The sequence below is a fragment of the Setaria viridis genome, chromosome 7, assembly GCF_005286985.2.
Source record: "Setaria viridis chromosome 7, Setaria_viridis_v4.0, whole genome shotgun sequence".
Taxonomy (NCBI): Eukaryota; Viridiplantae; Streptophyta; class Magnoliopsida; order Poales; family Poaceae; genus Setaria; species Setaria viridis.
In genome coordinates, this window is record NC_048269.2 from 18,419,017 (window position 1) to 18,443,832 (window position 24,816).

Genomic DNA, 24,816 nt, shown 5'->3' on the forward strand with positions numbered 1-24,816 from the left:
TGTCCACGACTCCATGTTTGTATCGCCTTCATTCTAGCCTGTAGGCTCTGGCAGTTTGAGGAAAATCTAAGCAAACTCCATCCATTCTATCTGGATGAGTGAACGTCTCGCAACTTTTTCCCATCTGCTGTACTGTTCTGCAGGGGAAAGCGAAGGGGACATATGGCGCCCGCAAATCTACAACGCGAGGCTTGCAAGCCACACTGCCTCGCCTCGCCGTCGTCGTTCGCCACTGAGCTGAGATGGAACGTCGTCGTCTTGCAGCACAAACTTCAATCAGTAGCTAGAACAAAATATCTATGCGGGTTGAAAAGCCTGACGTGCCCACCATTTCTCTTTGTTATCCTTCCGTTCTGCTGGCCTTTTGAAGCACCACAACATTATAGGATCCCCAAAGGTACATCACAAGCTGGCATGTCGATTCAGAAATAATCTTTTCTCTTAGCTCATTATTACCAATGCCAGATGACCATCATAAGCCGTAACACACAGCATGATATGAAATCATGTCTGATCTTGTTGAACGTCAATCTAACGCCGGTCGGTAGCTTGGAAAGCCAAGCTGCAGCCAGAAACTTGAGTTTATCTGAGCTGTTCAGCTCGGAAGGGATAAAAAACCACGGCTATATTTCAGTGTATCTTCATGCTAAAGTTACAGACGCAAAAGGAACCGCAGAAGTTTGGATAGGTTTGCCCAACAACACAGCATTTGGAAAGCTTCTAGAGAACAGGAAACAATGGAGTAGCTCAATTTAGACTAAAGGTTCATCAGTTGCTGAAACACAATACAAATGTACCATTCAAGACAAAGCTTCTACAGAAGAAAGCCACTTAAGGCACTGCAGCTCCAGCTGGTCTATATATAATTTTTTTTGTTATGTAAAGAGGAGCTCAGGCAGGATGAGATCAGTAGCATAGCTTGTTTTACTCTCCTGGAGCAGAGACACCCTGCTTCAGCTTTTCCCTCTTCAGCTTCTTCTTGGAAACTGGCTTCTTCTTCTTAGGCGGAAGTGTCTTCTGCGCGTACACATACAGCGCATAGTTCCCCACAAAGAAGAGCAGCAGGAAGCTCGCAACCACAAGCAGGACTATCATTCCTGGGTTCAGGCCCTTGTTGACCTCCTCGATGATCACATTGTTCTGAAACAGCAGTAATCTATGAGGAGAAAATAAACAGGATACCTGTGACAGCTGTAGTGGACTAAACGCATGTATCTTGTAATATATCTTGTAATATCGTAATTTTGAACACATATATCCTTCTCTACAAATGGGACAAATCAAAAGCTAACTGAACAGAACAGCACCATAACATATCAGTAATTGCTCCATATAGAGCACTTCTGCTACGGAAATGTGACCTACAGCTGCATAGACTAGTCACATCACAAAAAAATGAAGCTTAATCTGAACATATTAGTAAGGCCAAGATTTCATATATTAGCAGCTGGCAGTCCTACAAAACCTACGTAAAGTGATACAGGCATATGAAGAAAAGTGATCTAATTAGACTAGAGTCACCATTCAGAATCAATTACGCAGATTAGCTAGCACAGATAAGCACAGACATCAATGGATATCAACTCAACAGCTAGAATTACTATAAATGTTTAGGCCTAGGGCACATGCACCTAAAAACATGAAGCAATTTACATAGTAACTGAACAAAAAGCTACACTCAGGTATTACGCATACAAACAAGAATAGCAACCACTAAACCAGGTAAGCGCATCATGAAATTAAATTTTTAAGTAGGTAATCATACAATTCTTAAGTCTGCTGGTAGCCTTGTATTCGTAAAATCCACTAGATATAGAAACATCAAACTAATCATGTAAGGATAATACATAGCATCAGCTAGATAGAGAATTGGACAAAACTAAAACACTGAACACTATGTTTATAAAACATGATCCACATCAATGATGCTCAGAGAGTCAGAGCACTCCGCATTTGCAACAGTCAGCAAGCTTATGTGACTATGTAGCACATGAAACCAAAGCTCGTGAACAAGATAAAAGCATTTTTGCAATCCTTTTTCTAGGACACAACTGAAACATGCATTTCTTACTGGTGCAACTACCGTACTACCTAAAACCTATCGGGTCCGTAGAAGTATTGCACGAATTCGGCAGATCCAATCCTCTACACATCAAACTGAAACAAGATGCACCGAAATCATCTACAACTCCGGCCAGTCAACGCTTGCTGCTCTATGACGGAACAACAACGACCCCTAGCTCGCTGCCACGTTGAGGACCAAGCCAAAACCAAAACCCACCGCGGACGGAGAAGATAAACATCAGATCTGAATTTTGCATGCTCGTCGCACAGCTAGATATTAAGGGTGAGTGGAACGGGGGAGGGAGAAGCAACCGTGGTCACCGGATTCCCCTCTACACCGGTGCGGAGGGTCTGAATTTTCGATCAATCCTTGCGTCAAAACAGAAATCCCACACCCACCCAAAGAGGAATGAAGAGCTCGAGAACCCCTTACCGCCGAATCCGCGAACTGATCCGCCATGGCGGCCGCACGATCTGAGCCAAACACCCCGCTCTGGACCAGAAGATTTGGAGGAGTTAGCCGCAGAATGGAAGAAGGTGTGAGCACGGGAGGTGACGAGGATGAATCGTAGGATCTGAAGAAAGCTCACCTTTTGCGTTGCTGCTGGTCCTGGGGACCTTTGCGTCTTTCTCTTGACCTCACCACCCCTGGCTTGCCTCGCCTCCGCGTGTGGGTTTTATGGGCCGTTTGATCTGGAAGTTTCTACGCAGCGTGTTTCACGGGTTTTGTGGGTTTTTTCTTTTCCTTAGTATCTCTGATATCTTCTTTAAAGGGAAATGAAAAAAAAACTTCAACAATTCCCCCAAACTTCGCCCAGCTTTTTGCGACACCAAAAAATAGATACCCACCGCGTATATTTTCGCGTTCCTATTTCTCCCCCAATCACAATTCCCGCGCGCGAGTTGTCCTTTCCCGTGCGCGCGAGCAGACCACCCTTCCCAGCGGGGCCTCTTCCTGTGCGCGCAACGGCGGCGGCGGGGTGAGGGGCGGCAGCGCCGGCGGGGTGTGTGGCAGGGTGAGGAGCGGTAGCGGCGGGCCAAGGCGGCGTCCAAGTGGATGGCGAGCGCCAGGCAGCGACGGGCCGGGGCGGCATCCGGACCAATAACTGCCATTGGTCATTGTCAAGAAATGTTGGTAACAATTAAGTCAGATTTTTTTAAAAAAAGTTAATGAATGTTAACAAATGTTGATGATGTTAAAACATATTGTATATAGACTTAATATGAACTTTAAAGATGAGTTGTTTATCCACCTTTCGAAAGATATTTATGAGCACCCATCCAATGTGGGGGCTGGGGTGCCCCTACCTCAAAGAGAAGTAAGAAGAAATGGAGGAAGAAGAAGAAGGGAAAGTGAGGAGTGAGGAAGAAGAGGAGCCAGACTATTTAACCTATTATTTAGTCAACCACTAGCAAATTAACAACTATTCATGTGCTTATTTCTCTTTTTTTCCCTCGAAGAATTTTCGTCCAACTCGAAGTTTGCATGTTCTAATCATCCATCATTTTATGTTCGTATTTGTCGTCCATACATCTATAGGTCCACCACAAGATTTGGACAGTCCTAGATACGGGACTGTACATCAAGACGTGTCAGACATGAAGACTAAGTACAGGACGGCGTGGTCTATGTGGAGGACTAGTCGAGGATTAGGAAACTACTCATAGCAATTAGAGTAGGATCACTAGTTAAATCCGACTAGCATTCTTGTAAACAACCGACCTGTAACCCTGCCCCCGGCAATATAAGGCGAGGCAGGGATCCCCACACATTGGACGTAGGGTATTACATGATCTAAGCAGCCTGAATCTGTCTAAATTGTGTGTTCGAGTTCACCTTCGAGTTCCTGATCTCGACAAGCCCCGCGCATAAAACACTACCTCAGGCACCCCCTCGGTATGTTGCCGGATCTAAACACCGACAGCTGGCATGTCAGGTAGGGGATCTCGCTGAGAATCTACTGGCGAACTCGAGGCTCAAGTCATCATCAAGCCCACCGTCGCGTTTGAAGCAGGCGCGACATTCATCTTCGGCTCCTGGGTTTGCATCGCACACGGCGCTAGAAATTTCCACCTCCACATTGCGCCAGCCCTAGAGAAGAAGTAATACGACACCAACCTTCACCACCAAGCTCTGGAGGATTTCGTTAAGAAATTCGACGAAATTTTTAACCTATTCAAAGGCTTGCGAGACGAGTCCGAGTATAACTCAACTTCTCCCACTATTCGGATTGGTTCCCACGAGCTGGCGCTTAATCATCATGCGAATCGGTCTACAATACAAGTCGATTCCTGTTCGGATACCGAAACTCGGGTATTGCCTACCAAGCTACCCTGTCCAGATCACAATTCAACTCGGATTTGATCGAGAACCTCGACCACTACTCGGATCTGGATGAGGAGACTCCATTATCAAGTCCACAAATAGGACATGGTCATTACATCAACTCCACAAGGCAGATTTGTCTACTGGTCCAACATGAAGCCACCTGCTCTTGCTAAGGATGACCAATCATGCCTTGTCACCTACCTTGACACCCTCCCGTACCACGAGGGAACCCCTATACCGCCCATCTACGAATAAGATGGCTCCACAAAGGTCATCATGTTAAGTTCGGGTAGTTTTTACTCTAGAGAGGGAACTCTTCGCCCTCTTGACCGCACAAGAAGGTGACGGTGAAGATCCACCAGAAAGGAATCCACATATAAGGAGAAGAAACTAAAGCTCAAAGGAATCGATGGCGAGCAAGAAACGCTGCAAGGGCAGAGTGTCGCCGCCGCCTTGCAGCTGACCTACCCATCATGAACTTGGATCATGCGTTTAGAGCAGTTCAGACATGCCAAAAATCATACTCCTCTCACCATCATCGCATCCATTGATCTGATTACTCGGACAATGCCACAAACCAAGTACACCAAGCAACTGGCTTAGCTGGCGGAACGCACGTACAAGCAACTCGATCAACAAAGCTCAATACACTCGGTTCAACACACCTCATCCTAGCATAGCAGTAGCCATAGGCGACCAAGTTGAAACGAGGGTGCCAGAAACGAGGGTGCTAGAATTGAGGGTACCGGACCAAGTTAAGCCGAAGCAGAGGGTAGTCAGGTGGAACCCTCGAGAGGCCATGTTCACCATGAGCCCCACCCAGAGTCTGAAGCCTCAGTACGTGACCTTCATCAGAAGATCAACAACAGTCGCGACGCCCGTACAATCATTGAGGGACGCCGTCGTGAATGTGAGCAAGAAGTTGAGTACCATAGAGAAGATTCTGACGGGTTTCCCGCCTTCTCAAAATGAGTACGGAAGATAGTTCTACCCGACAAGTTCAAACCTCCGGGTATCACCAAGTACGATGGCAAGTAGGGCCCGGTCCAATGGCTGCAGTGCTACTCATTATCAGTACAAGCGGCAGGAGGGAACGATGACACCAAGGCCATCTACTTCCCCATCTGCATGGAGGTAGGGTCACTCACATGGCTTGAGTCCTTAGACAAGAACTCCATCGACACATGGAAGCACCTAAAGGCAGCATTCACAAACAACTTTGCAGAGGCAATGAAGCGTCCTGGCAACAGGATCGACTTGTCTCAACTCAAACAGCAACAAGAAGAGACCCTACGCAGTTATCTACACCGTTTCTTCAACAAGAAGGCCACTATGGTGGTTCTTCAACAAGAAGGCCACTATGGTGGACATCACGGAGCATGATGCCATAGATTGCTTCCAGAACGATCTCTATGACCGCCGGATGTTCCAAGATTTTGGCAAGAGACACCCCAAAGATATCAAGTCTCTCAAGATCATGATACAAGCTTGGACGGATGAAGACAACAAGGAGATCGAGAGGTTCGAGTCTAGTCGTCGTAAAAGAGGCTAGAACAACAATGGCCAACACAATGACAAGAACCATAACGATCGCCCTAATAATGACAATTGAGGCAATTGCTCGGGTGGTCAAAATTGAGAGAGGAAGCCGGACAATACTGTCGCGACTATGTCCCAGTCTTTCAAGAAAGGCGGTAGGAATCAAGAAAGGACTCCGTTTAGTGAGCTCCTGAAAAAGCAGTGCTCGTGGCACCCACACCATAAGCACTCTGCAATGTATTGCTATAGTCTACGCAGAGTCATGAAAGATCTGCCAGAACCTTCTGAAGCAAAAGGACAAGGGCAAGGCCAAAGAAGATGAAGACAATGGCGACAACGGCAAATTCCAGAACCCATGCAACACCGTCAACGTCATCTTCGGTGGCACACCGGATACGGCTACTAAGCGATCCCAGAAATTGGCCCTTCGAGAGACTATGTCCATTGAACCAGCAACACCTACGGTCCTCCAGTGGTCCGAGGTGCCAATCACCTTCTCCAGGAAGGATTAGTGGACTAGTTTCTCAGACCCAAAACGCTACCCTTTCATCCTGAACTCAGTAGTCGCAGGCTCTCAACTCACAAAAGTACTCATTGATGGCGGCAGTGGTCTCAACGTACTCTTCACCAAGACTTTGAGGAAGATGGGCCTCGACGTTACGGATATGCTCACCCCAACGAACTCTCCATTCTACGGGATTGTCCTAGGCAACGTGGCTGTACCTCTTGGTTAGGTGATTTTGCCAGTTATCTTTGGGATCAAAGAACACTAAGATTGCCGCGTTACCTTCAGGACCAAAGAACACTAAGATTGCCGCGTTACCTTCGGGACAAAAAACACTACTGAGCATTTTAGGACCAAGCTTATGTTTCAATTTTCTACTTTTATTTTATATTACATCATAATTTCATTTGAATTGTAAGTTTGAATCTTAAATAAATGTAATGTTTGACTGCTTTTACCGAACTGAACTAGAGGCTACACAGCACCATTTAGCTACAATCTAGCAAAATTCAAAGGAGGTTTTCATAAACCCAAAGGTTAACAAACACTCTTAAGATGTGTACTTGTTCTTCTTATTTGCTGTAGTTTGCTCGGGGATTTAACGCACCTCAATTGGTTATGATCCTTGTGATGAATCTTGGGTTCGAGTTTACTTGTGACATGCAGGTGTGTACCATAGTGTGTATCCAGCCTGTACTTGAAGAAGGAATTGATCTGTTCAAGCTTGTTTCAAAAAGCTTCTACGAATTTGCTAGGCCTCGACAAACAATTTTTACACAAACATAAACCGTAGATAAAACAATACACTCAAACTAACTGAGATAGTTAGAACATACTACGTAGAAACATAGAAACTATTTTTCATGGATTCAACAGTCACCGGGAACTATGAGCTTGGCTGGCATAGTCATCTCGGTAGTCAATTCACAGAGAAAGGTCACTTGTGAAATTGCTCTCGCGATGAGATAACGGACCAGCAAGAGGCACTACGAGCTTCCATGTGCAGTAGAAATTTAAGCACAAGTCCATCTCAGATGTTCAGAGAATTCCATATTCACCACAACAATTTCTTACAGCAAAAGAAGCGGCCCTGGAGACCGTCTTTTTTTTATTTTGGCTCTTTTCACGAAAAAATTTCACAAATAGGCTCCTGGCGAAACCAATTCCAAAAATGGACCCTTAGCTTGGCGTCAGGATGGCTGGCGCCAAGCTATAACGTCTTGGCGCCAACCTCCATGGCGCCAAGGTCCCCACCATGGCGTGCCCACGTGGCGTGGCATGGATTACGTGGCGGGCGGGACCTTGGCGCCAAGATCGGTGGCGCAAAGGCTTGGCGCCAAGATCGGTGGCGCCAAGGCTTGGAGCGCGCATACCTTGATTACATCAACGAGATAGACGCGCTCACGACTCATAGTGTAAGTCAATTGTTTTTTCACATTCTTTGTACTCCTTTACTATAAGAACTAATATCTTGTTTGGACATGTTGCAAGTAAATTGGCAGCCTTACGAAGGAGAGGACGCACTTCCTTTTGCCGTTAGCGTCATGTGTGCGGCCGACGACAATCTTTACAGGATGAAGTGCCCTCTCATACGTTTCTATGCTGTCGAGTACCACCTGCCTGATCGAGTAGCACGTCAGTTTGGAATCAGGCAGATTTGGCCAACACCTGCTACCTCGACTAGTGTGGAGTTAAACAAGTAAGTATTTTCCTATTTGAATTATTTCCATTACCATTAACTTAATTTTGCCTAGCAGTAAGATCTAACGTGACGTGCAGCGTGGATCGTAAGAAGAAACGGAAGATCTCTGAGTGGCACGCGTTCCACCAGGCTTACATTGAGGAATGGGAGCAGGTCGAGGACAACATGGACGAGAACGATGAGCCGCACACAAACAGTGAGTATAGGCAATACCAGAGTTGGTACCAAGGTGCGACGCGTCACAGGCTGAGGGTACAATGGACGCAAGATGACTACACCGACAACCAATCGTCCGACGATGAAGACACGGTGTACGATCAGAGTACTCGTGCTGGAAGGCAGGTGGAGACAGGACCAATCCTGGATAGGATGGTAAGACAATTGCTTCACTTTTCTAAGTTATCTGTTGAGTTACTTAGTGATTTAGTTAGTTCGATAAGGACTTAGTGACTTACTAACTTAATCATTTAGTCATGTAGTGACTTAGTGTGTAAGTAAGTTAATGACTTAATCATTTATTGCTTTAGTGACTACTGATTTCTGAAAATTTGTTGTAGGGCCGTACGCTCCAAAGCTCGGTTAGAGATATTGAGCATTTCTGTCCTAGAGTTACGGACCCCGAGACGTAAAGTTTTCTAGACGTAAGACTCAAATTATTCTTTCAAATACTTTATTAATACGTTACATTCTTTCGTTTAACTAGTTTTTTCAAACAGCGACTGTCTAGTCGACTTCGCCGTGTGGCTGCTCGTTGTGGTTGCAGGACTGCCACGACGCGAGACGTGCATATTCCATCCCCACGCGAAGGAGACGTTGGTACGTCTAGGAAAGGCACCTCAGCGTCGGAAGCAATTGCATCCGAGGATGAGGACGACGACGATGACCAAAGGCCCGACGAGCTTGGCCCGTCTCAGCTCCACGAGGCTCCCTTGACTCAGCCCACACAGGTTGTAGGCACTAGACTACGTCGTCCACGTTCTCCTTACACTCCAGGCACCGACGCCCTTGGTCACAAGGGTAAGGGTAAGACTAGGAGGCAGTGATGGTTCTTATTGCGAACTTTGTGTTATATGGACTTTGTGTTATATGGACTATTTGTATATATGGGCTTTCATTCTGAACTATTGTGTATTTTATTATGAATGTGTCATATACTTGTGTCATATGCTTGTATGTTTGTATTTATGTTCACTATTCATCTCGTAATTTTGTATGGATTGCATCAAAAAGTAGGGAAAATTCTGCCGAAATTTCGCTAACAAGTACCCTTTTAATTTTCTGCGGAAATTTCATTAGAGTACAACTTCGAAGTGCATTACATCGCAAAATAAACATAGGTCGTCTACCACTTGCATGTCCATACTTAAAGTGCATCATTACATGCCAACATAATAAAAGTCTCACAGTAGAAATAAACCATAGAACTAGAAACTAATTATGACTATTGAGTGCAACGAGGCCCTTTCTCTTCCTCAAGGTATCGGGATTCTCCTCAACCGCTGCTTTCGCTCGGCGTGCACGCTCAAGCTTCTTCTCCCTCTCCTCCCTGTTCGCAGCAACACGCCTCCTTTCCTCCTCTTCCTTGTGCTCCTTTTCCGCAGCCTTCTCTCTGAGCCTCTTCTCGTACACCTCCTCCCTCTCTGCATCCCAGCGCATCATATACTCCAAAAACTCCTTGTCTTCAGGATTGATCTCAGTGTCGATCCACTACTCAAAATCACATAGCGGTGGAGGGGTCTACAACAAATGCAATTGTTATAAAATAAAAAAAATTATGGTCAATAATTATAAGACAACAACAATTCCTTACCAACATGTTAATGCGGCGCTGACGAAGTGTAGGTTCAAATGCAAAGTTGGAACACATCCAAATACCTCTGCCTATACGTGGCATGTTCATCGGACTTGGCTACCTTGCAAGGATCGCCGCAAAAGCACATAGGCACTGGAACACCACTAGGCAGAGGCAATGGATCGAAGGCATTTCCGGTCAGCTTGGCGCCATAACTACAATTTAGTTTATTTCATTGTAAGAATCAAACGCACTTAACAATAAATCTACAATTAAGGTTTTTTCATTTGATCCACAACAATGAGCATATAACATAACTACGTGCGCAGGGGTTACCTTAGTTTCTTAGCTTTTCCACGCCTCGACATCCTACATTTGCATGAAACCCTAAGTTCAAAAATGCAACAAATATATAGCGAATCGATGTGAAAAAAAGGTACGAGGGAGAGAGGATACCTTGCTCTTCAAGATCCACGGATCAAATGAAAGTTTCCTAAGCTAGAATGACGATTCGTAGTATAAGGCGAAGTAGGGAGAGTAAAAACCCGAGAGAATGAAGAAGAATGAGGAGGAACTCTCGGGTAGGAAGAAGGACCGGCTAGTTATGTAAGGAGGCTTGGCGCCAAGCCTTGGCGCCACGTCAGAGGCCCGGCGCCACGTGGGCACGCCATGGTGGGGACTTTGGCTCCAAGCTAAGGGTTCATTTTTGGAATTGGTTTCGCCAGGGGTCTATTTATGAAATTTTTTCGCGAAAAGAGCCAAAATAAAAAAAGTCCGCCTTGAAGAAGTGCATCCCTCGTGTGAAAAAAATGGTGGAGGTCAAAATAATCAGACAAAATTTAACGGTCCACATCATGTGGATGTATGATGTGGATGTATGTGTCTGTTAAAGCTTAAATCCTAAATGAGACGTCATTCCGAGTAAATTTCAGCAAGTAAAGACCATGCATTACAGATTTGAAGCCTATGGATAATCACAAAATCTGATAATGGAAGCACAGAAACAACATCAACCTAAATATTCTTCAGATATTTGGAAAACGACAAGTGAAATTGATAACAAGATTATAGTCTAGATTCAGAATCTCAGATGATTTACTGACATGAATAAAATGCCTGCTAATCATCGGTAGCAAATCTTAAAGGTTTAAATATAGAGGCCACCTAAATCATTGTCTAGATTCAGAACATCAACCCAGTACAACACAAATTATCTGCCAGTGGCACCATGGACATTGCTCTTCTTCGGAATGAAACCTCAAATGCAGCCAAAGTTATTAAATAGTAGATTCAGATAACCTGCTAAAAATAACACAAAATGCCTTCAACTGTTTGATTGTTGATCATCCCTGCAGTTTTAGTAGCCCATGATGTCGATATCACTGTCAAAGGGGTCAGGCAGAGCATTCACATCCTCTATACTGAACCCCTTGCGATGTACGACTTTCAGGCCCTCGAGCACGACTTTGGCTTCCACGGAGGCCCTGTGACATTGACTGAGCAGATTTTGCTTTTCTGTAATCCATGCAGGGTTGTTGAACATGGAAGATTGAATCTTCATGATCTGCAGCACCTGCGCATTTGCAAGGAGGAAACACACAAATTCAAGGATGTTTGGGTTCTCAACTTTGCTTCTTTGGTTCTCAATGTTGATTTCCAGCCTCACGCTCTTGAGATGGTTCACCATACATCCAACGGGATCGAGCTTCTGGTAGTAGTTTGAGTCAATTGTGTGAAACTCCCCTTCGGCGCGCTTGTTGCCCTTTTGCACAAAAATGAGGAATAAGAGGAAGCCTTTGCAGTGTTCAGCTAACGGATACTCCCTCCGTTCCAAATTATAGGTCGTTTTGGCTTTTATAGATACATAGATATTATTATGCATCTAGACATAGGGTATATCTAAGTGCATAACAAAGTTTATGAATCTAATAAAGTCAAAACGACCTATAATTTGGGACGGAGGGAGTAGTACAGACAAGAACAAAGCAACATGGCAACCTCAAGCTATAATTACCTGGATATGCAATGTCTCCAGGAAGGGGAAGCACTTGAGCAAGTTCATCACTGACTCCAAGTTCTTCTTGCTCGATAACATCACACTGATAGCCAGAACCTTCACGCTGTTGAAAGGAGCACGCAATCCCTTGGCAACCTTCTGCAATGTACAAGTGAACGGTGCGTGCCTCTCGGGCTTAGCTATCTCAGATGAAGAAGAACAAGAAGTGAATCCCCCCAAAAAAAACTACCTTCTGAGCAGTAGGCATTTCAATGCCGTGGAAGAAATCCCGGTAGCCCACCACGAGATAGCCTAAAGCAGTAAGCTTTGGCGCGCCGACGATGGTGATCTCTGTTCCCAGATGCGCGTCGCCGAGCAGGCGCTCCAGGCGCGGGGCGTCCTCCACGGTGAGCTCCTCTAGAAGCTTGTACTGCCACACCCCCAGCAGAACGAGGTTGCGGCAGGAACTGATGTGGATGCGGCGGGGCCCCTGGATGTGCTTGAGCATGACGCTACGGAGCGCGGGGCAGCCGGAGAGCAAGCTCTGGAGCGCGGCCTCGGAGATGTGAGTTCTGGAGAGGGAGAGCTCCGTGAGGCGGGACGCGGAGGCGGCGGCGGCCCCGGCGTCGGAGAAGCGGCACTCACCGAGGGCGAGGGTCTCGAGCGTGGGGGAGGTGAGGAGCGGGTCGGCGAGCGCGCAGTGGCACCACTCGGGTGGGCAGAAGAGGGAGACTTCGCGGGCGCGGTGGTCGCCGGCGGCGAGGTCCCGGAACCAGGCCTCGGCGGTGGGGACGCGAGCGCGGAGGGTGGTGCGGGCGAGGCGGAAGCGCTCGACGGGGCCCGGGTGGGAGGCGAGCGCGACGGCGACGGCATCCGCGCGCGCCGCCCAGGGCGTCCCCGCCGCCGCCGTGGCGAGGGCGATGGAGAGGCCGGGCGAGGCGGGGAGCTCGAGGTCGTCGAGGCGGAGCGGGGTCCCGCGCCACGTGTCGCGCCAGCGCGTGGAGAGGACGGCGGTGCGCGCGGCCTCGGCGGTGGCGAGGCGGGAGATGATCGCAGAGCGGAGCTCGAGCGGGAGGTTGCTGATGAGGTCCTCGCCGACGGCATCGCGCCGCGGCGGCGCTGCCATCTCGCCGCGGGGGTTTGGGCGGAGAGGGTTTTGTTCGCCGGCCGAATTTGGTTTGGCCGAATATACTCTCACAGATTATTACAACTCAACAATCCATTTCTATCCGGTTTGTAGATTGTAGCTGTGGATCGTTACAATCCAGATCATTAGGTTAGTCCCAGTGCAAGGTTGCACTGTTTTCAAGGATGCCGTATCATCCCATGAGGTGTATTCTCATGAATGAAACAAGGAGTCCCAGTGCACAGTTTCATTTCACGATTTCATAGGATGCTCATGACATTTAATTGTGAGGCATGTGATTGGATATGGTTAGATGAAATGAAATTCTATAGTTCCTAATGCAAGTTTCAATAGGTTTCATAGTCTTGGAAACAGTGTATACACAGTTTCATCGTGATGAAACTCCTTCCCTCTCTCACTTCATAACTACCATACCATGTCATCATATATGCTAATGTGTCACCATATTTAATGTGCATGAAACATCTATAAAACTCCCACTGGAATTAGCCTTACAATTTACAAACCACAGTCTACCTCGCTTTAGTACAACCTCTTATTTCTTGTTTATTTGTGGTTCAGAGTTAAAAGGGTACGCCTCCTGAATCCTGATTTAGCACTGCAATTCGAAATAGGTGAAAGTACACAGATAACCTATGTGAATATAGCCGAGCAAATGAGCAGATAAGTAAATATCTTTCGATATGTATTACTCATCATTATCTAAAGAAGATAAGTCTACCTCCGGTCATTATTAGATGACGTTTTGGACAGAAAATTTGACATTAATTTGTAACGTAGGCACGCAGACGTCACCAAGCAGCACGCGCAGGCTAGAGCAGTGAAAATTCACACATGCGCGAGCATGATGAGTAGTATCTCAAGGACATGGCAGATTTTATGCACAAATATATTAAACGGTGCTGTCACGCCTTTCAGCCAACCAACACGGGAAGATGCACAGCATGAAGAACCATTTTGTAGCAAAAATACCAGGCTTCTTTCACTGCCTTATTAGTACAACTAAGCAGTACCGTGCAAATAACGACGTACTTTGAACATATTGATTCAGGAGATGCGATGCCAGCTGAAGCCATTATGTACAAAACTACAGGGAACGTTTTCAGATTGGAGGACTATCGTGTAGCTCGGGAAACTGCGTTGCGCGCGGTCCATTTCCTTTCACGAGTCACTCAGCAGAAAGCGAGAGACTCACTGATAAGCTAACCTATCAATCCTGGATACCTGATCCACCGGCCACGCGATCTCGGGTAACAGCATAGGGCCATAGGGGCAGCATCACGCCTAGTCACATTGCGCAGCGGTGTCGCGCCACCAGCTCATCCTGGAGTTCCTTCCTAATAACCGTCGTTGCACCCTATTCGTCCTCTGCGAGTGCGTACACGACGGCTGTTCTGCTGGGTGCATACACCGAGAAAGAACAAGGCCTGTTGTCATGCGGCCAGTCCTGTAAGTAGGCAGAAAATGGCTCGTTATTTTAGATTTGCAGGTGACGATAGTTTACGAGAAGAAGACTGCATGCCGCAATGCTCAGAAGCAAGACTTACAGCAGTGAAGTACTCAGCGTCATGAACAAGCCGACTAAATCCACCGAAGAGGCCATCATCAGAATCTAAGACAATCTGATAAGGGGAAAAAAACAGCAAAAGCCATCAGCATCCGGTGCAACACATTTGTGTCCCCAAACGGGGGCTGATTTGAGTACATTTTGGAAACAAATTTCGGTACTCGCAAGACTAGCATCTCCAACAGATTATCCATGCTGGGAAAAATTGTAAGAACCCGAACAGTGATGAATGGTCGAGCAATCAAAACAGACAGAAGCATGCTGAAAAGCTGCATACCTTATACTTCCCAGGCTTGAAACAACCGACACGATAGTCAAAATAGCTATTGCTCCAGTGGAAGTTGAACACAAATACCAAATTTCCTCTCTCGAAGATTATCACCTTATCCTCCTCATGTTTCCTTGATACATACGAGTGTTCTGCCGTCATGAACTGCAATCACATCGTTCATTTTCATCAGTAAAAAGCACCAAGTACCCTCCTGTGAAAAGAAATTCTAAATCCTCCATTCCAGCAGCTTTCCTCAAACTATCATTTTTTTAGACTCTCCTATTAAACATTTTAAATATAACAATGTAAAAACTCAATTGCGAGCCTAACCCAACTTGCATAGGACTAAATGCTTTGTTGTTGTTGTATACAAATTTTGCTTGACTTATGATGCAACAGAGACAAACCAGTGACGTACTTCATATTTTTCCTCAAGATGCTGCATTGCCTGATCAAACTCTTGCATACCACGATATCTAAGATAATCTGCATCTCCCTGAAAATAAAGAAGGAACAAAATTGTACTCAACAACAATGACATACAGCAATATTAGCTTTTATAGAAACACACTGGATCCTTCCCCAGTAAGATTTACCAAGAAATACATGGCCAACTGGATATGTTGAAAGAATAAGTAGCATAGTTAAACATATGGCCAACTGGATATGTTGAAAGAATAAGTAGAATAGTTAAAACTTACAAGGTCAAATCTACGACGACATTTATCAAAGCTATTGTTATTTCCAGGAATGACGGAGCCATTTGGAAGACTTTGAGGACCTCTTGGAAAATCTATCCATTCTGCCAAGAAAAAATAAACTAGTCATAACTTCCTCCTCGGATAAAGTATATTACATGCCACACAAAGGTCAAGGTTAAAACTAAAACAGATGGTAACTCACAACCATGCAACATGCAATAAGATTTTAAAGACTAACCAGGATGCCCAAACTCGTTTCCCATGAAATTTAGATAACCTTCACCTCCTAAACCCATTGTAACAAGCCTAATCATTTTATGTAATGCTATCCCACGATCGATCCGAGGCGTTGAAGGCCTGTCCAGAGCCATGAAATCATACATATCCTGCACGAAGAGAAGTTGAGATGCTCACATCATTCTGTTCTATTGAATAAGCAATTTACAGCACAATACTACACTTCTGCATGTACCGTGTATCAACCATACGAGATGATATTCAACTGGAAGTACGCTTTTCTACGAGAAAACCACAAAGCATACATATAATTTTATCTTCACAAATGTGCAAGCATAGAAAGCCCTTCATTTTCTTTATACTCTGGGTAGTTGTTAAAGACAAAACATACAAGGGCATTTATGGATAAACAAATGCACGATGGGACACCTACATTTGCTTTGCTTTCTCCTCACAATATCGGTCTAGCTATTTCCTTTTGAATATTTTTCTGGCAGGAACAAAGATAAGATTCAAGCACGCAACAAAATACGAAAGAGCATAGCACCTAGACCAGTAGGCCTACAAGATCTAGGCTCATAGGACTCCTAGATGCTTCAGAAGCAGTTACAAAAATGAAGATCCAGTCAGCCAAAAACTGCAGACAAATTCATTTTAATTGGGGAAAACAAATTTCTGATTTCTCCTAGGCTATTGGCATAAATCAATCTGACAGTTTTGAATGAAGTTGCCAATTTACCAGAATCATCATAGAGGTAGATGAGTTTGACTCATCCTTGCCCTGTTTTCTGTAAGCTGTATGACTTTCTTAGAAACTATGGTAATCATCTCAGAATATATCATATATTTATACACCAAAAGATTTGATATATGATTACTGACATTGGTCAATTGAATGTTTACTTATTGAAAAGTATTTGCAAGTGAAAATGCTCATTTTCAGCTGACTAGCAATCACTACACACATTATGCTGCAATCATTGCTTGATACTAAGTCCAGTGCTCAGTTTACTCATGCGGCTAATGACTAGTGAACCAACAGATCACTATCCCAAGAAAGACAAGCAATCTCATTGTGGATTATTTAGGTTAGGGGGGGTAACAACTAGTACCTTATCCATCAACCAGAATGCGATTGTCTTGTCACCAACTAGAGCTTGATCATGACTTTCAGCATAAGTGACACACTTTTCCAGCCATCTTCTATTTGTTAAGGTGTGCACAATATCACCCATTTTCCAATACTCGTCACTTTGCCTGTGGTAAAAGAAAATGTTGAAATTTGATCACATCATATGTTTATTTGAAACTACCCAGAATATGCACGAAGTACTAACATTCCAGCTCAAACAAGATTTTTATCCGAACAAAGCTCAAACAAGATGCCTAAATAACCATAGGAAAACAAGGTCCAAAGATTGTCAAAGATAAAACTAGGAAACATGCACATGAAGGGAACATATTTACTTGTCACTTAAAATATTGGCATGGTCCCAATACAACCCACCATTGCATGCTGTAACTGTATCTAAAATCTATTATAAGAAGAAAAAAGACAAGGAAGTACTAGCTTTGTCATTTGATGGCAATTCTACTAATATCTTTTCCCTGTGACAAGCATTTTGTATATCTTTCCGGGGCAATAAATTTATACAATGACTACATTTGTTTTAGGACGATAATCGATAATGGAGCTACTATGTGACTAATACTTCTCATATTTAACCTTATACCACGAAGGTTGTAGAAACAATAACATAAATATATGACTTTAATCAATTAATAACTGAAATATACTCCCTCCGTTCCAAATTCTAGGCCGTTTTAGCTTTTTTAGGTTCATGCATATTATTATGCATCTAGATATAGTGTATGTGTAGGTGCATAATAATATCTATGAACCTAGAAAAGTCAAAACGACCTACAATTTGGAATGGAGAGAGTACCATTTTGCATATGTAATCACTAATATTCGAGCACTTACTTCAGGAGTTCAATCCATTTGTCTGGGACAGCCATATGAAGGCGATAGTCAAAACCAACACCACCATCTTGAACAGGAATACAAAACGTAGGCATTCCGCTGACCTGAACAATTACATAATTAGAAAAATTGAACAATGAATGCTGGTTGCAATGTCGTGTTCAAATGCCATACTTTTCGCAGAAGTTCCATAATACTGATAGGTCTAAGCATGTCTAATAATACTCAGTACGATGGCAACTACTTTGAAGACCGTAGTACTATATCTTGTTCCTCTTGCAAAATAGACCATAGTAATATATCTTTGGATAGCATTCCAGATCCATGTTATGCATTAGTGGCATGTAGACCAATCTTCTCAATATATTAATGACTAATGAGGATGACCATTTGTACTGTACATATCAAACCAATTGACATTTTCCATATTAGGTTAAAGAGTTAATTGCAGTCCAAGAACACTAATAATGACTTCTTTTCCCAAAATAATAATAGTAACCAGTGTCTGAGGGGAATAAAACACCAACAAAATTAAGTTCTCTGTACAAGTACAATATTTACAACAGAAAAACAAAAAAAAATATTGTGAGCACTTACATCTTCGCCAATGGCTACAGCCTCAGGATAAAGTCCGTGAATAAGATCGTTTACCAGCATTAGGTAAACTACCGCATCAACATCAGTGGCAAATCCAAAATATTCACCATAGTTCCCAGTAAATGCTACCTATGGTAAATAACACCAATTTTAGAAAAGTCAATTATTGTTCATCAGGTATAAAAAATAAAGGATGGCTATCTCAGACTTGGTAGTTGGTTGCAAGAGACATGACACATGCAACAACGAGAACAATTGTTTCAGAAAAAAAATGGACAGCAAAATGCACCCGCCAGAGAAGGGAGCAGTAGGATTGTGAAATCAAATTACCAGAATCATTTGGTAAACTTACTTGTAATCCATGGTGAGTATACATCATGGAGGTCACCCCATCGAACCGAAACCCGTCGAACTTATATTCTTCAAGCCACCATCTTGCATTTGACAGTAGATATCTCAAAACCTGCACAAAAACGTAATGTTATATATGTAAAGAAATATAAATAGGAACCATTAGCCATTACATTGTGAAAGAAGTCACATATTACATACTTCCCAACTCCCATAATTGAATAGGCGAGAATCCCACATCCAATGATGGCCTCGTGGACCACCATGGAAGTAATGTGTATCAGTGCCATCAAAACCATTCAAACCATCCAGGGTATTATTTGACGAATGACTGCAGGATACAAGAAACATTGGTAAACCTATGCAATTGAGAAGGACAACCAATTGAGACAAGAAGTACGTGGATGTATTAAAGCCTACATAACTGCCAGGAAGAATTGGTTTACAACTCTTTTGTAAAGATGACATGTATCTACATGTCTTCCTTCTTTATCTCCCTCAGGAGGAATATACCAAGTGAAGATTTATTAGCTCAGAAACTATGAAAACATGTGTAATTGAAATGAGGATGATAAATGACACCTCGGACCACTTATCCATAAGAAACCAACTCTACATTCCCAACTTGCAAATTCTTTGCAGCAGCATCTAGCAAATTGAATTTATTGCATCTGAGCTTCTCTGCCCGCATCTACGCCGTCTGTGTGGCTATTACAAAGGTTCCAAGAAGTATCTACTCATAGGTGTCAAATATATTTTAATTCCAACTGAGTTACTACACCTAACCAAAAAAAAACCGAAGGTGCAATTCTATTGTATGATAAAAATAGGGCCATCCAACGACCCTATCTACACTACCAAACAAACATACCTATGAACAATATCCATAAGCACTAGCAAGCCAAGCTCATGTGCTTTATCAATCAGAGATTTTAGGTCCTCCGGAGTCCCAAAACGGCTACTTGGTGCAAAAAAGTTTGTAACATGGTACCTGAAAATAAAGTAATAAAAATTAAGGATTTCTGTATGGCCTACAAAAAAATGAAGGGGATCCAACTGTTTCTGTATGTACAAAGTGTTCGGATGAAAGAGTTCCAGATGTATGAAGAACAAACAGAAACAATGGAGAGAAATGCAGTGAGAGTGTGAATACCCAAAGCTTGCATAATAAGAGTGTTCTTGAATTGCCATTATCTGTACTGCATTGTATCCAAGCCTTTTAATTCTTGGCAGCACCTCATCTCTGAAGTTAGCATACGTGTTTATCTTTGGTTCCTGTGTAACAGATCATCCAATATATACAGCTTGTTCTCAAGTATCGATGATCATAGTTTATATTACTGAAACTTCTACAGAATGGTACAAACAGTCACCGATATACTGCCTCTTATTTAAATGGTATTTCTTTCCTTTCTCTTGACATGCTAATATTTATTACCACAAAGACAGCATTCACATATAACTATGTTCTGGAAACAAAAAACCATTTTACAATTTATTTTAACATGGAAGAAATATGAACAGTTGGGTGTTAAAAATAGTACAGGCTACAAGGGATTAAACAATCAGCACATCAAAAAAATAAAATTTTAAATAACTTATTGGCATACCGGGCTACTCATTCCAACATGTGATTCGTATATCCGCAGTGACTTTGGCCGCTTAGGTTGAGGGTGTTTGAAGACATATTTCTCCTGCACTCGCATGCAAAACACCCTTAGAAAATGGCCATGAAAAATTCAAAATAGATAATGCTACAAAAAAAAGTAAATAGGCTTCTCTAAGAGGCTTAAGTAGAACAAAAACACACAGAATCCTTTCCACTAATAAGAAGACATAGTGCATATGTCACTTAAAGTTTGAAAATATTGTTCTGCATCCAAATGTTAAGAAAAAAAATGAAAAACCAAAACAAAACTAGGAAGTGGCACATACCCACAAAATCGCGATATGGAAATTTTTATTAAATAATGTAAGATAAAAACTGGAGCATACCTCTTCAGGTGGATCATAATATATACCATTGTATGGTATTTCACCTGGAGCCTGCACAGAAAACTTGATCCAGGCTGGAATGGAATCCTTCACACCAGATGGTGTATCCATCCGTATCTAGAAACAATAGAAAGGAAAAAAAAATCAGGGGTTCCTTTGAAGGCTCACTCTTAAAATTGCTTACACTCCCGATCAGAAAATATACCTTTACACGTGAGCCATGAGGAATAGCAGGGGATCCATCAGCATTATTAGGCAGGAAAATCTCCCAAACGCCATACTCATTCTGAAAGTGATCATTCCATATATTAGCATCAAGAATAAGAAAAACATTACTTATCGTATGGAAATATATTTGTATACTATGAAACCCAATAACCCATCAGCTTATTGCATGATAAAATATTGCGGATGGAAGATAAAAAAAGATGCAAAAAATGTTCTATAGATCATAAGTAACACTCAACAACTACAACCATGAATTGAACCTTAACATCAATTTTCAAATTTAGGATTAAAAGATATGGCCACTGGTCAACTTGTCATTGTCAAATTTTCAAATTTAGGATTAAAAGGTTAAGCAGCAGTATAGTGCAAGCCTACAAACAGTCATTGTCCACTCATTTTACTGAATTTATACAAGATGGTTAGTATGGGATACTTGAGGCTCAACTTGAAGGAATTTAAACAGGTAAAATGAACCCAATAGATGAAAATATGTCAACAATTACAAATCAAAGACGGAAGGTCGCAGAACCGTAGGCATACTCTGGTCATAGTATCTGCGTTTGGATTCCAGTTGTTGAAGTCACCCACTAATGCTGCAGACTGCAGTGAGATGCAAGAGTCAGTTCTTAAATCTTAACGAAGTTGATCAGTAATTTCGATAAACTATGAATTTAAAGAGAAGTACAGCATAATGTGGACTATCTACATAAGTCTTGCGCACTAGGTAGCAACTGAATCATAAACATTATCAAAAGGTGGTTGCTAAGCCTGTTGAGACATACATGTGCTCCAGGTGCCCATTCTCTGTAAGTAATACCTTGAGCACTGGGAAAAGAAGAGGGAAACAGTAATCAATATATTTTCTCCTGAGATGTGCAATTTACTAAAAGAGCATATGCATGGGCCTTTAACTTTACCTGCGAGTAAATCCCATCTTTTCGTAACCACGAGAAAATGCATCCAAACCCCCTTCATGTTGATCAATAGCTGCACGCATTCTCTTGTATTCACTGTATCTGTTGAATCCAACAAGGTAAACCAAGCAAACATGTCAAAGTTCAACTTCTCCCGAAAAAAGCAACAAATATTGAAGCTTATCTTGTCTAATTGTCGGAGAATCAACAGAGTAAATGACACACCCCGCTTACCAGTTACCACATTCTTATCAGTTTAGCCGCTCTGTACGGATAATGACCAGCAGCGACAGAAATAATATATATTGCATTTATGAGTTACAATAATGGCAAAATAGAAATTATGTTTTTCAATCATCATTCTACAAGTGGCTTTCTGATACAGCCACGGATGAATAATCCCAGATCATAATGCCAGCAGCTCAACTCAAAATTAACAAAAGTAACAGCTTACCGATAGTCAAGATGGTTCCGAAACCCTTCCAGCATTGGGTCAATCTCATATATTCGCTGGCCATCTCCTGGTGGTGGGATGACTCGTGGTTTCTCCTCCACGAGTGGTGCTTTGGCTTCGACGGCTACACCATCGGTCACGGTTTCGCCAGTGCCTTCAATCACTTCTGAGGGTTCAGGCTTCTCTTCAACATCAACTGCTGAGCTTGCTTCAGCCGCTGATGAGGACGCAGTCTCTTCCACAACTAGCTCCGCTTCATCAGGTACCTAGAGCAAAGAAATAAATAAGTTTTATGTAGAACCAGAGAAATAACCAATGGTTTATTCCTTGATTGGTGTAGGTGTAGGTGGGACTAAGAGCTAACTTTTCAGTAGCCTAAGAACCAGCACACAGCTCCCTAACTAACAATGCACGAGGCCTTGCACAATGCTGATACCATGAGCACAAAACCTATGGTTCTACATATGGGCAAGTGTATCATGAAGACAGAGAAGGGGACATTCGTACCTGCAGTTCTTCATCAGGCTGCACTGGAGTGTCCACTGCAGGCTCTGTGGAGGAAAGCAAGTCATCGCTGCCACCTCCAGGCACTAGCACCTTCCCAGGAGCACCCGCGCAGCTCAGAACTGTACCTGAAAAATGCAAAGCCAGCTCCACTGATAAGAACTAAGGAAACAGCACGCCTTTGCAGGACGCAACGATAAGAAAACATTAGTCATCAGCCACACAACAGCTAGCGAGGGGGAAAAACGAAGAAGAATAGAAAACCCATTGGCTCAGAAATTGGAATGATCGCCGTAGCAACTGGTAACACTAACGCATATTGCCGCGACAAAATGCAGGTTCCGAGTTCAGGAACCGCGCTCGATCGCTTCATGGTCGGAATGCAGACATATGAATTGAAAGAAGGATGCGTGCGTCAGTGCGTGTACGAGAGGCACGACCACTCAGGATCCAGAGCACTCCCTCCTCGAACCAGCAGACACGCCACACGAGTGCGGGGAGAGAGAAGTGAGGAGAACCGGCGACCGACCGACTAAGAATAGAGGGGGGTGGAGGGGAAGCGAGCGAGAGAGCGAGCCGTACGCGAGAAGGAGTCCTTCCTCCTGAAGAGCATCGACGGCAAGTCCACCCCACTCCTCCGCTCCGCGCCGGATCGCGCCGAGCCGCCGCCGGGGCGCACGACCCCGAGCCTCGCGCCGGACACCGCGAACGACGCCATCCCCGCGCCCCGACCGCGGCAGATCCGAGCCGAGCCACCCGCGCGCGCTCCTCGGGAAGCGAGTGCGTGCGTGGGTGGGGGAGTGGCGGGCGAGATATTACCCCGGGAGCGAGCAGTGCTGCGGAGGAAGAGGGGATGGAGCGGAGCAACGTGTGCGGCGGAGGTGGAAGGCAGTGTGGCCTGGCACTGGCAGTGCATGGGGATGGGAGAGGGAAAAAGGCCTAGCACTAGCAGGGTGGGGCCCTGCGGGAGCGCGTGTGGCGTCGTCTTCCCCGTGCGCCCGCGCCGGAGGTGGCAGCGGGACGGGGACGTGTCGTGGGGCAGGAGGAGATCGCGAACCAACGGCTGGGAGCGCGCCCCAGGGCATCCGTTGCGGCCGCGCGCTAGTACCAGTAGTCTCGTATACGCTGCTGGCTCTCTGTTTTTTCTTCTCGTTTTTCTTTGCGAACATGTAAAAGGAAGGCTGGTAAAAAAAATTAAGGAAAGGTGAGGTGCTTTAGCTGCTTCGTTCACATGAGTCACGGCTAATCACGCCGTGTTCTCATCATGGTGTTGATGCTCTGGGCTCTAGTGGCGGCGCTGGTCACTGGCCGACTGGCGTTTCGCTGTCGTGCCCGTGCAAGCTGTCCATTGGTTTCCAGAGGAATTTCTTGTCCGCAGGCGGAAAAAAAAAAATCTCGAGAGAGCGAGCGAGGGGGCATATTCTGATCCCTCGTGAAATTGAAACGAATCCTCGGCGTTACGAACGGAATTGTAACCTCTAATCGAGCACACGAAAGCAGCTCTCATCAACAATCCCCTAAGCTCTTTGAATTCAAGTTTTGTTTTGATCAAATCCTATACCCCTTATAAATAACATGCCAACCCAAATTAAACATAGGAAAACTGAAAGAATTTCTAAGCTTACATCTGCAACTATTCACCTATGATGAACACATGCCTAAAGAGTATTATCCATACCCGCAGTAGCTCGAAAGTGCAGGAAAGGGTATGGGTGCAATTTACATTAGTGCGTGTGTGAGTATGCATATGTACTTAAAGAGCAAGCATCAACAAAGATCTCAGTTACCATTGTCATCTAGCATAATGCGTTTTTAATTGATTAGTCATAAATCCAATACCGGAAAGCGTGCACCCGTGCAGCTCGCGCATAGTTTAATCACTCGATGATCCTAGATACCAGAGAGATTTTTCTATGCTTGTCGACTGGTGTTGACTAGT

At 44.1% G+C, this 24,816-nt stretch overlaps 3 protein-coding genes across 4 annotated transcripts; all 3 read right to left on the reverse strand.

Moving 5' to 3' along the window:
- Positions 1-725: 725 nt before the first annotated feature.
- Positions 726-2,756, reverse strand: LOC117865197 (DNA-binding protein S1FA2). The gene is made up of 3 exons (XM_034749338.2): positions 2,655-2,756; positions 2,498-2,557; positions 726-1,140 (listed from the first exon to the last, which is right to left on the reverse strand). The coding sequence occupies exons 2-3, from the start codon at positions 2,522-2,524 to the stop codon at positions 925-927; spliced, it is 243 nt and encodes an 80-aa protein (XP_034605229.1). The 5' UTR covers positions 2,525-2,557; positions 2,655-2,756; the 3' UTR covers positions 726-924.
- Positions 2,757-10,963: 8,207 nt separating this feature from the next.
- LOC117862698 (F-box/FBD/LRR-repeat protein At1g13570) lies at positions 10,964-13,868 on the reverse strand. Its single transcript, XM_034746198.2, has 3 exons — positions 12,178-13,868; positions 11,946-12,086; positions 10,964-11,693 (listed from the first exon to the last, which is right to left on the reverse strand). The coding sequence occupies exons 1-3, from the start codon at positions 13,051-13,053 to the stop codon at positions 11,289-11,291; spliced, it is 1,422 nt and encodes a 473-aa protein (XP_034602089.1). The 5' UTR covers positions 13,054-13,868; the 3' UTR covers positions 10,964-11,288.
- A 151-nt stretch (positions 13,869-14,019) lies between these two features.
- On the reverse strand, positions 14,020-23,768 carry LOC117865615 (1,4-alpha-glucan-branching enzyme 2, chloroplastic/amyloplastic). 2 transcript variants are annotated; one of them, XM_034749839.2, is made up of 22 exons: positions 23,460-23,768; positions 22,881-22,999; positions 22,374-22,639; positions 21,923-22,021; positions 21,788-21,830; positions 21,546-21,605; positions 20,983-21,063; positions 20,778-20,894; positions 20,393-20,476; positions 19,936-20,057; positions 19,654-19,773; positions 18,984-19,113; positions 18,784-18,894; positions 18,432-18,560; positions 17,835-17,938; positions 16,963-17,107; positions 15,852-15,999; positions 15,614-15,714; positions 15,331-15,408; positions 14,919-15,074; positions 14,622-14,696; positions 14,020-14,521 (listed from the first exon to the last, which is right to left on the reverse strand). In XM_034749839.2, the coding sequence occupies exons 1-22, from the start codon at positions 23,593-23,595 to the stop codon at positions 14,432-14,434; spliced, it is 2,514 nt and encodes an 837-aa protein (XP_034605730.1). In that variant the 5' UTR covers positions 23,596-23,768; the 3' UTR covers positions 14,020-14,431. The 2 variants fall into 2 exon arrangements, with proteins under 2 accessions (XP_034605730.1, XP_034605729.1); XM_034749838.2 differs by having other exon boundaries at positions 22,881-23,005.
- Positions 23,769-24,816: the final 1,048 nt, after the last annotated feature.